Source organism: Colletotrichum fioriniae (genome assembly GCF_027942845.1).
Source record: "Colletotrichum fioriniae strain IMI 355084 chromosome Unknown scaffold_2, whole genome shotgun sequence".
In the NCBI taxonomy this organism is placed as follows: domain Eukaryota; kingdom Fungi; phylum Ascomycota; class Sordariomycetes; order Glomerellales; family Glomerellaceae; genus Colletotrichum; species Colletotrichum fioriniae.
In genome coordinates, this window is record NW_027076838.1 from 840,036 (window position 1) to 852,367 (window position 12,332).

Genomic DNA, 12,332 nt, shown 5'->3' on the forward strand with positions numbered 1-12,332 from the left:
TCATGAATCGTCCCTTCTTTTTTTGCCTTTTCTGCCTTCGTCCCGCCGTTGAGTATTGACTCGGGGGGCTTTTTGGGACGAAATAGGATAGCTATATCGCAGATCTTATTGCTCTGGCTCATCCCAAACGGGACATGGCCAGCAGGCTCAGCAGCAAACCGGACGAACCGTTGAGAAGCCCCACGCATAAGGTGGAAGTGGGAATATACCAAATGGGATAGCATAAAGTTGCTGGAGCCCACTGGTATGCAATTTTGAACCGCGAACCCTTCGCGATCAAGGAGACAAAGAGAACCCCACGCCCATTACGACGCCGATTCCCGAAACAGTGGAGGCCCGTGATTAGCTTTTATGCAGCTACGAACATCCCCTCGCGTTCCAGCTGTCTGGAGACAAGACTTATCTCGAGTATCGTCAATCTTTGCACATCATCGTCATCGGTGCAAACGCCTACTGTGCTCTTCACGATCCTAGCATTTCAAGATGAGCAGAGAGGGTCCAGGATAATCGAGAGCTAAATATGGAGGGTTTCTTACCACGAATATCGAGCAGGTTTTCTCTTCGTTGAAACACCAATTTACAACCTGGCCCCGGGGTTCGCAACGGCCACGCACGACTCGGATTGTGAAGATTGGCGGGGCCCCTCGGCCGAGAACGAGTCAACGTCTCCCTGTCCATTCATCAATTTGACTCCTTTTTCTTCCCGTTTCTGGAAGTCTTTTTCTTCCTCTGCCTACAGCCATGGCCCCCGTACGAGTACTCCGTACCGATAGTATGCTTTCTCCATAGGTCGTCTCTCGGGTCCATCCTTTGACAAACACGTTGTCGCTTCGTCCGTGATCACGAAACACACATAAAAATCAAAACATCGCTTTATTCCTCGCCCATGTTTCCGCGCGCAAGAGAGAGCCGAAAGACCCGATGGGACCCCCTTCCTGTCCTCATCCCAGCTCTCTTCTTCTTTCTAGGCTCCTCCAGACCTCCACAGCGCTAGACCCCCAGAGAATCGCGGGACCTATTCGCTTCCTGGGTTCTCCGTTTCAGCATCTAATTGTCGATAATTGGGTTACTAGGTTATTCGTAGGTCATCATTGACCGGAGCCTCATCTCTCCATGGCTGGCCTCCCTCAGTCCCTGCAGAAATTCTTAGCGTGAAGGGGAGACCAGAGGCGAGTCTGGACCTTGGCGACGAAAGAAACGCTTGACCGCTTTCGTGGTCGAAACCTGTCTGTTCATCAATTGTTGGTACAACGACAGAGGAACTGACAAAGATTCGTAATGTCCACACCGCAGGTTCGGCATCTTCCAGAATACCCACTGAGGATCATGTCAACTCATCTGATCGATTGGCACTCGATTCAAAGAGGAACGATTCCTCTTCCCCCCTCGTTGCCCACCCGTTCCGCTATTTTCTCCAACTTCGGGTCTCCCGCACCGACGGAATGCCCGAGGGGGAGGGTCTCACCGCATGCCTCGCTTGTCGATGAAGCCCGAAAAAACAAGCAAACATGCCCTCGCTGGCAAGCAGGGTCCTTCAAGCAGGGTCGTCGGCACAACTTGAATGACGACCTACTTGACTGGCTCCGGGGCGGTCGAGGGAAGGGGGTTTCCTTGGTGTGTGTCTGTCTGACAGTCTGTGCCGGCGGGCCTTTCGAAGTCCAGCGAACTGCTTCTTCTACACGGCTTCTTCCCTGCCTCTTGACGTGTGCTTCTTTGCTTCTTCACACCTGTTACGCGCATGCGGCACGTTTCGCGACTCTGACAGAAAAGCAATTGCGTAATGAGGGCCATTCTTCACCGCCGGCTCTCGTTTTTCTCCCATGGCCCTCCCATCAAGCTTCGAAGTTTGTCCCATGGGTTTGTCCTTACGAGTCGAAACCCGCCTTGTGCGAGAGTGCCTCCCGTCCACCCAAAGTTCTTTACCATGACGCCTCGACGCGGAAGAAGACTCGTACACGAAGGTAATTAGCGCTTGACTCACACGCGTCTCTATTCTCTGTACGAATACTGTACTCCGTACTCTCCCGTCACATTGGGGAGAGAAAGTAATGGATGGCGAGTCATTGTGATGTCTGGTCGTACGAGGGCTTGAGCGCAGCTTCAGCCTTTTTTTTTCTTTCGAAATAAGCTTCTCTCCGTTCTTAAAAGGGGCATCGTTCGTTCTAAAAAGGCAATTGGGCCTCTTTTCCTGTGGGCTCGGAATATTGAAGTCAAAAAAGTGCCCGCTGGTCAGATAAATGGATTGGACAGCAATCTGAAAGAGGTGAAGTTATCGACGAAACTGAGTCAAGTTTCAATGTGGCTTGTCGTCTTCCCCGTTCGTTGTCAAGCCACTGCTACTCTCACACGAAAACGTTCGGGATCTTTTCTGCTTCCCTCCTCCTTCTTAGCTCGCCGCCACGCGCCGATATTGCCGTCTTCGTCTTCCAAGATGCATGCGACTGGTCCAATTCGCTCAACGGCCGAGCTCCAGCCTAGATTGTTGCAGCCAGACAGAGGCCAGAAACCGACAAAGATCCAACGTCGCCCTCGGCAAAACGGCAAAAATAAGGTGTTTGTCGCGCTCGCCATGGTACAGTCCCGGATTAGCGGCGCATGTGTGTCGTGCGAAACGTATCCCGCGAGCATTGCACTTTGTGCAATGACCTCCCCGTTACCCATCATCCTTATGAACAAAGCCAGGCTTCCAGAAGTATGCCAATGCAACGTCGCTACGAGCACGATAAGTGAAGACGGAGAAAAGCCAATCTTAACCTCATTTCCAGCCAAACCCGAACGAACCACCCCCGCCTTTTTCTCATAGCCTCCGGGAATGTTACACCAGACATGGGACACAAATCTTCTTTTGGGGGGGAACGGTTGACGAACCACGGAAACCAATCTTCTGGGAAACAAGAAGACGGAAATAAACGTCAGGTGAGTGAGAACAAAGTCCCGAGAGGAATCTCATTTCGCGACTTCTCCTCCTCGAGGCTCTTTCAGGCTTGCGAGTTCGGGGGGGCAGGGTGGCAATTCCACGCGCTGCGACCAGACGTTACTATTCGTACGACAACCCCGGCCGACCAACGAAATTGCGTTATTACTCCATTGCTTTGAATTTGATTCCGGGTCCGGTAGGATGGAAGGGGAGCTGCACGTCATTCGTTGACGTTGTCTCTGTTTGTCTCTCAGTCTGTCACCGTGTGGGCTGGTCTTGAGTGTTAGGCATGTAGCCGGAGAGGGAGTGACATTCCAGCAGGCGGTTTCGTATACTCAAACAGCAAACGAATCAAAGTTGTCTACTAGGATATGGAAAAACAGCCTCGTTCTGTAGTGGTGTATTAAAGGTTCCCAAGACATGAGGATGTCGCGATACGCTATAGGAGTTACGTAGTACTACTCCTCGAACATTACTGTTGTTTCTTCTGCTGCTCACTTGCTTGAGAAACATCTCTGAACAAAAGACAGCTGATATCCAGACTTCCGTGCAGGTCTTTTCTGCTCTTCTACCCATCTGATATGAAGTCGCAACACTTTACCCCTCTTTCATCATACCGGTTACCCATCATGGCAGTGAGGCTGCAGAACAAACCAACAGCATATGCTCGACGTCCTATTAGGAAATCTTCCCTTGGCAGCCTTCAGCCGCCAAACAACAGCTTAGACCGAGAGGGTGTGAGACCCCTGGCAAGCAAACATCTTTTTTCCCCTTCTCTCTCTAGACACTGTGTCCGGCTCAGTTCAGGTCAGACTTCAGGAGCGCATGATATGACTGTCATCGCACCGGGCCGTTCCTTTCTACACAGGAGCAAAACGTCCGCATGGAACGAGATCAAGGTTTCACAACATGAGACTTCCAGACCAGCTCTGGGCACTCTGCTCTTTATATATAGACGTATGAGATAGTTCAAACCTCTTCCATCAGAAAAACTTCCACCTTTCAACCGTCAACATCCGTCTCTCGTCACACACGGTGACCACACTGGCATTACATAAGCCCACACGCGGTCTGCAACCGATCGCTGCCTTCTTTGTAACGACAACCAACGGCAGCAGTTACCAGCCATGCAGTTCAAGACTAGAACGGCCATTGGGTCTGGTGCCGGGGTTTGATACGTTGTATGAACAAGGAAGGGAACGCCATAATCCCGCCAGGCTGTTGGCAAGGCCCCTCATCCGTATCTCGCGTATGCCACCCCTTTCCTAATTGTAAGATGTCGTTGCCGAGCTGATAGCTATTCCAGATGGCCGGCATGTTCAGAGTCTCGGAAGTTATGTTGAGCCGACTCGCAGAATCTAGACCGGACTCAACCAGTGTGTCGGGACGCCCCGTCCAGAAAATCGGTTGGTTGGCTCTCGAGAAGAGAGTCGACGGGGTCGTAGTACTCATACACCTTGTTTTCCTTGTCACGACCCGTCACTGCAGGCGCCACATACGTTGATATACCCGTCTTGCGGTCGTACGATCTATGAGTACTCGCCAAGCGCTTGCCACCGCCTCCAGGGAGATCCACTACAAACTGCGGCATCACAAATCCAGCGATCGTACCCCTGATCTTAGACTCCAAGTTAAGAATCGTTTGCAGAGGCGTTCGCAAGTGCTCTACCATCTTGACCATGTCACACTGATAGACATAGTACTGGTCCAGTCAGCGCCGCACAAAAGGCCCGTTGGGGAGGGGGCTACGTACCGGAAGAATGTTGTTATTCGCCAACTTGCGAATGAGCATAGACATGGTGCCAACATCATCGTTGACCCCGCGTAGTAGCACGGTCTGGTTCCGTACCACGACCCCGGCTTCAAAGAGCTTCTGGCTGGCCTCCTCACTAATCCAGGAGATCTCGTTGGGGTGGTTGAAGTGGGTGTGCAGCGCCACCGCCTTGCCAGCCCTCCTCGCCTTGTTGGACACGGAGACAAGGGCATCTACCCAAGTGTCGTTAGGATCAAGAATCCGAGTCGGGCAGACGGCAAGTCCCTTTGAGGCAAACCGGAAGCGACGTATGTTGGGCATCGAGATCAGTTTGTCACCAATCAGTTCGATTTGATGAGGCGCCAAGTAGTATGAGTCGCCTCCGGAGACTACAATGTCCTGCAGATTCGGTGTATTCTCGATGTACTGGAACACCTTCTCCCATCTGGCAAGGATGGGCTTGAACGAATGCTTGTCGACGGTTTCGGTGTTGGCACCCACTGCATAGGAGCGAGTGCAGAACATGCAGTATGTCGGACAGACGGACACGGCTTCGGGAAGATGATGTTAGCCAATACATCAAGGATGGCCGTGCTTGGCATGTGTCTGTTGGTTGAGCTTACGGAGAAACAAAGCCTTGTCTGGGTACCGATGGACGAGCCCAGGCACTGGAGAGTCGGCCTCTTCGTGCAAAGAATCAAGCGTCAGTCGGGGATGATCGGGTACCATCGACGACTGAGTCGGGATGAACTGGCGAAAAATGGGATCGTTGCGAGGGTCAGTCCAGTCGATACGGCTCAGGACATACGGGCTGTGGCAAATCGAATTAGCACCTTCACTTGATATCGACTACTATTCAACCCACGTAAGCCGAACAGACATGGTTGCCTTCTTGATTCCTGCGAGGACGTCGTTGACCAGCTTCTCTCGAGGCTCTATATCACTGCTGGGACCACGGACAGGGATGTACTCGGGCAAGGTCGCATCAAGAAAGCCTCGCAGCTTCGGAAGTCTCTCGACCATGTTCCTACTCTGCACACGGGGGTGGTGTCAGAATGCAACAGGAAACATAATTGAGAAGGGAGAAACCTGTCAACTTACGCTCCAACGATAACTCAGGAAGTCCTCTGTTGATACGTCTTGCCACCAAGGGATCTTGCGCCAGAACTCGTCCCGTCTGCCTCGATCTAATGTTGATACGTCTGCAACATGATCGTGGTACATTGGTTCTTCGACCACCGTTTCAGAGGCTGCAGCTTGAGCTGCCTGTAAACGAGATGGAGTGGCAATCCAGCGAGTTCCTTGGCCATGCTGTGTTGCCCGGATAAAACGAGCCGCTGCCCGAACCGGCATACTGGACGACAACATTGTGATGCTCAAGATTTCCTAGTCTTCGGGGCACCTTGGGTAGCCAAAGGTCCAGGGAACGGTCGTCGTTCCGTGGGCGTTGCGGAAATCTTCGGCCGTGCCTAGCTGAAGGCCGTTACGAGACGGTTGAAATAAGCTAGGCTTGGCCAATATGCGGGTTATCACCGCCAGCGTTTTGTCGTATGACTACCGTCAGCACGGGAGGTTGTTGAATGGCGCGTTGGTGGAAGTTCCATGCATCGAGTCGGAACTGAGAGGAGGAAAAAGGTGTTGTAATCATCAGATAAGGAATCTCTGAGAGAGATATCCCGATGCAGGATGGGATGGAGGAGGGGGAGGTAGTGGAGGTGTTGCCATATTTCACTCCTGCAAGAATCGCCTCGACATATGGCCAGATTGGAAAGGACAGAAGGCGTTTAGATCTACCGCCGTTCATAACCGTTGGTGAAGAACCAACAGTGTGGCAGGGGGCGGAAGGCAAACACCAAGATCGGCCTTCAGCAAACAGGTTACACGGAGAACTTTCCTTCAACGGAATGAGTATCTACCAGCTCAACGGAAAGTCACGGCCAGGTCCTCCTTCTTTTGGTGAACTTTCTGTTCAGCCATCTAAAGGCGACTCGGAAGGTAGGTACTGTACCCAAGAATGAGCAGACTGTTTGCTATGACTTCTCGGAAAGCGCAACACAACCTCGTCTTGTGTAACCTTCCTATGCTTCGCCGTAACTCGGAGTACCTTTTACTAACGGCTTTTATTCCGATGACTACTAGGAAGTTGCTATGCAGGGTGGCAGTCTAGCTGTGCGTTCAGTCACAGTAGCTCGAGGCACAACGGCGGCAACCCCTTACTACACTTCCCCGCGGCGCTTGAGGCGAGAGGTACCACCACAACCTTGTATTGTTGCCACGTCTCGCGCAAGTGATATGCCGATGAAATCACGCTTATACACGCATTCATCTGAGCAATATCCAAATCGAGCTGCATTTGCATATATCCTGGCTTAGTCCACTCTCCCTCATCGTCAAACGCTGACTTCCTATTAGCTACCGAGTGTCTGGTCACGCATATTAGTCCTTTGTCTAGCATCTCACCTCCCGAGAAAATCCCTCGAGAGCCAGCGGTTGGGGCCCTAGAGACTCTCCACAAACCCAAGACAATGCAATGCCGGCTGAGCTGCTGTTGTTGCACACCGACTTCCGTATGGCATGCACTCGAAACGAATGTCCTGACCAAGTACACCAGGCTATGATACTGGTCTTTGTCTAACAGCATAAGTCCAGTTGCGTTGCACGGGATAAACCAACAACCTCTTTCAACGAGTCAAGGATAAGTCTCCTGTGATACTTCTAAACTACAAGAAATGTTCGGTTGGACCAGGTGTGGGCCCTTGCCTGGGCGTTCCGCTGATCTAGCCTTGGAGTTGCCGGACTTACGCCAACAGTAAATTGCACTCCGAAGCTTGGTCTGAGTGAAATCAAGCGGAAAGTGTCCGGGTTTTGTCCGTAGCTATGTTGGTTTACAGCTTACAAAGAAAGAGCTGGTACGGCTAAGGGTAGTGTTAAAGAAGCCCGTTACCCTTGATCCAACCTTCATGAAGCCTGTGTGCTAGACTGGTGTACCTACTGTTGTCATCTCTCTCTGAAGAAAACAGAAAAAGAATCACCAGATATTATCAAGTACCTAACACAGCCATGGACGTGTCTAGACCAAGTCAGCTCGATCAGCGTACATCATCAGTGTCTCAGGTAGCGGCCAGTCCAAACGTGGATGTCGAGGAAACCCACACGCTCTAGGGCGTGTGGCATGCCGTCACTCCGCCATAAAACAGGCATAGGGCATGTTCATGGACCCCTCAGCTCTCTTCCTTGCTTCTTCTAGCGGACCTGACTGACCTGACTTACGTCCATTTGTGCAGACTGCCGCCGCTCCGACCCGTTTCTCACTCCAGCCCCGCTGCCATAATCCGCCGCCCGACGTTGCCCCAAACTCAGCAGCCTTCGACGGTACATCATGCCTCTAACGACCAGGTCAAGGTGCTATCAAGAGAGCCTGTAGACCGTGGATGGAGGGCTTGGTCTGTTCTTGTGGGATCAATGGCGTTCATGATCCCGACATTCGGTCTAATGACGACCGTGGGCATCTTTCAGGTGTATTGGAAGGAAAATCAGCTTGCTCCATGGTCTAACACGGAAGTATCCTGGATTATATCCATCTTTGGGTTTCTATCTGTTCTACTTTGCGGCCCCTTCGGCATCCTGTTTGATACGTTTGGGCCCCGATGGCTCGTGACCCCCGCAGCCATTGTGTACAGCGCGGCCTTCTTGGGGGTCGCCTTCAGCAGTCAGTACTGGCAATTCATGGTCTGCTTCTGTGCTGCTGGTATAGGTGCAGGTAGGTTCTTTGTCCATCTCGGGTAAAGCGTAACTGTCAAGAATTATCCTAACGTTACGGACGTAGCGGCTTTGACCACCACTGCGCTAGCCGTTATTAATCATTGGTTTGACGACAAGAAGGGACTGGCCATGGGCATTTGCACCATGGGTGGAGGACTGGGTGGCGTGATCTTCTCTGTGGTGCTTCGGTTCACCACCAAGAACTTCGAGTGGACGACAGCAAGTCTCATCCACTTTGCCATAATTTGCGCCTTTTTATCCCTCGGATGCGCCTTGACGAGGCCCAGAGTACTCAAGGCTCGCAAAGGAAAGATGTGGGACTTTGCCTGCTTCAGGCGTTGGAAGTTTGTCCTCTTCACCTTCAGCGTATGCGGTATGGCAGTTGTACCACACCAACTTCATCGAGTATCAGTAGCCCTAATGCAATGTGATGGCAGGCTTCGAGTTGGTGCTGTTCGTAGCGTGGGGTCTGCTACCCACGTATGCCAGAATAGTCAAGCTGGGCGATGTATTCTACTTGACCCTTGTCTTCAGTGTGTAAGTTCACCACCCTTGATCGACGCGGGATCTTAGGGCCGACGCTTGGTTCTTCAGCTCATGTTTTCTCAGGGGGTCTTCCTTCGGCAGAATCGTTCCTGGATATTTCACCGATAAATTAGGGCCTTTCAATGTGACCATACTCATGACAATATTCACAGAGGCGGTCATGCTTGTGTTGTGGCTAGCGTTCGGAGACACGTCCGCGCCTACGCTCTATGCCGTCGCCTTTTGTCTTGGATTCGGTACCGGTAGCTTTGTGTCGACGGCTGCTACATGTCTCGGACGACTCTGCGACCCGCAAGACAGTGGTACTTACATTGGCTGCTGCTATGCTGTTGTGAGTCTGGCAACCTTGGTCGGCAACCCAGCCAGTCAGGCTGTCCTAGGGGACGGTGAGGGCAGCCGCCCTCGCTTGATGATTGCGTTTCTTGCAGTCGTCCTCGCAATGGCGCTCGTGAGTTGCTGCTTTGTCCGGTGGTTGTGTTTGAAACGCAGCTGGAAATGGTTGGTAAAGGTGTGATTCAAAAAAATGTCGACACGAACCATCCGACCACGAGCACGAGGGCCGAAAATTCCTTTCTTATTTATAACTGGAGTCGGCAAGGATCCCCTCAGACTGATGATGGAGGATGACTGGGTAGACCGGCAGTCTTGGCTATCCCGGTGAGGCACTGTTACAACGTGGTTGGCTGACGACAACGTTAACTATCTGGATTAAGGAGCGCTTCATGCAGCCCTCGTCGAAAATGACTTGCAGGATCGGACCAAAGGTTGCAGGACGATGACCGCCCAACGCAAAACGGTTACGAATCGTATGATAACACAAGAGTGAAGCCGGTCAGAGCGAATGGAATGACATACACCGCAACTTGAACTGTTTTTGGACGCTTTCATGTTTTACTCCCTTAGTAACCTTGAATCCATATACTTACCTTATTTGACTCAAGGGGTTTAGCCAAACTCTCACACCATAGGAATGTGTCCTCGAATCATGTTCGCGCAATGGCTTGATGGTACATTAGGCCCAAGCCTGACGGTCTCCCCTGCTCGCCATCAAGTTATCCGGCCGGCAATGGTACAGTGCCTTCCTTGATATACCTACAGTGATGAATATTTCGCCTACATGGATCGAAGATCTGAGTATGCAAGTTATCAGACGTGCGTATCTACAATCCCACGGGGAAAGTGTCCGGAATATCCGCCACGCCTTCCAAGGCCAAGGAGACATGGTACAGCCAACAGAGCTCCACCGGCCAAGACCGGGTATAAGCCAACTTACCCCGTTTTTGCACAGCTTGACCACTAGATACTTATCATTAGGGACTTTGTGAGCGTCGTGGATGGGTGCGGCGAGGAGTTGAATTGGCTGTGGGCGGTTGAGGCTGCTGGCCGATACAAAGGGTAAGATTTCCAGTGGAACGAGTGGATTCCATTACAGTAGAGAACGTCTTACTACGCAAATCGCTTCTTTATCCAACTAAAACCGGAACTGTAACTCGAGGTACATCTAAGAGACGTTGGGAAGCCCATCGGCATGGCTCTCGGGATGAGCTTTGGCCAGTCGTGGCCTGCCAGGGAGACCGCGAGACGAGGTCCGGATCAAGAAATCCAGTAAAAGCAGACTCACAACCACTCAAAGTTTTCCAAAGGGGAGTTTACGCGACTACAGAGTCGGACTAAGGTGAGACTAAGGTAGGCTTCACCAGCAACCGGGGTTTGAGTGAGACTATCGAAAAGATTCGGCCAGTCGCGAAAAAAGTATCCCGCTTTCAAGTGAATAGGGTGGGAAAGAAGGATCTTGTGAGGGCATGGAGACCCAGGGGTGGCAGACTAGTGAGTGTGAACCCAGTCGCCGACACGGGGTTTTCCGTTGTTGAGTTGAGGAGCCCATGCCAGAGTCGGCAGCCTTTGACAATGAAAGTATGGATAGGTTTTCGAAGACGTCAACGCCGACTCCTTTCTGCCGTTGCCATTCCTGGGCATTTTTCCCAAAAAGAAAGTAGATCGTCACTGCTACGTTCCCGTTCGGGCGCTTATTGCCATGCCCGCTGCGCCGCGAGCCTGCGAGGTGGGACTTACGACCCATCCGTTGTCCGTACGTTGTGTGACATTGTACGACGTGGCAAGTTGTGGGGGATCAATGGACGAGACATAGGTCATATATTCCTACCGTCAATAGGCTCCCCGTGTGAAGGCAGAATTTGCACCTCTCCGCTTACATCACAACGAAGTGGACCGTTGAGAAGGCTACTGGCCGCCAGTCGATGTTCCATTGAGATAACACTGGGCCGGCTTGAAATAGGAAGCTCGGTGAGCGGTCCGAGTCATTGCTGTAGGTATGTCTTGTACCAAAAAACAGCTGTCGGTGGGATCATAGGGGGCCTGGCTCGAGATTGGGATTGACGAAAGGGACACAGGGGCGCGAGGCGTTCGGACGAGGCCAGATCCGCGAGACGCGATTCCTCTGCAAACGGCCAAGCCACACCCGTTGGAATGGATGGAAAAGCAATCCCAGGGCTTTGCACCGGCTCGAGTCCTTTATTCCGCCAGGGCGGTGGTTTCGGCGCGGCCCGTTAGCCCAAGTTTTGGGGAGGGGGAAACGACGTGATCGGCTGTCTTTGTTATTCCGGATCAGAAATGTCACGATCGAGAAACTAGTCGAAACCTTAAACAGCGGTCGACGTTTTGACTCTAACGCTCCGTCATGACATTTCTGTTTCTATTTGGATAATTGTGTAAGGGGGAGCGCCACTCTGCTATACCGAATCCGCTTCCATATGGAGACATGGGAGTCCAAGCTCGAAGACATACGGGATCCCGCCCTCTGGGCCCCCCCTTGGAAAGTGGACAAATACCTGTTGCTTATCTCGCGTGCCAAGGCGAGATGAATGTCTGATTTGAAGTATAAACTAACAAGGGGGGCAGAAGAGCCGAGACGGTGACGCAGAGGTTAACGGATCGGGGAGACCTGGCTGAAGCCCCTATTGTAAATATGAGATGTGAGCACTACGAAGGCTCGGGGGAGATCTCGGAGGGTCCTCGGTGTGCCCTCCTGTCCACGAAGATGGGACACGTTTTCTTGGTCTCACTACGTGCTGCTCACCGTCAGACTGCGTCCTGCAGTCCAGAGACATCAGATCAGGTCGGCGGGCGGGCGCCGACGTGACATCTCGAGCATCGTAGCGCGACTTCTGTAGTCTAGCCCCGGAGATCATAGTGATTGTTTCGGCCGTAAGGGCCCTGGAGAAGTTGGAGAGTGTTGTAATAGCGTTCAAGGGTGGTCAAGGGCTAGACCAAAACCATCTTGACCGAGGGAGGAGACGAACAAGGCCCGAGAAAGTCCTGTGGGGGTCGCTCAGC

The 12,332-nt window shown here is 52.2% G+C and overlaps 1 protein-coding gene across 1 annotated transcript; it reads right to left on the reverse strand.

Moving 5' to 3' along the window:
* Nucleotides 1-4,286: 4,286 nt before the first annotated feature.
* N0V96_002059 (uncharacterized protein) lies at nucleotides 4,287-5,894 on the reverse strand (the record flags this gene model as incomplete). Its single annotated transcript, XM_065756422.1, has 5 exons — nucleotides 4,287-4,619; nucleotides 4,671-5,221; nucleotides 5,294-5,481; nucleotides 5,536-5,702; nucleotides 5,772-5,894. The coding sequence occupies 5 exons, from the start codon at nucleotides 5,892-5,894 to the stop codon at nucleotides 4,287-4,289; spliced, it is 1,362 nt and encodes a 453-aa protein (XP_065614791.1).
* Nucleotides 5,895-12,332: the final 6,438 nt, after the last annotated feature.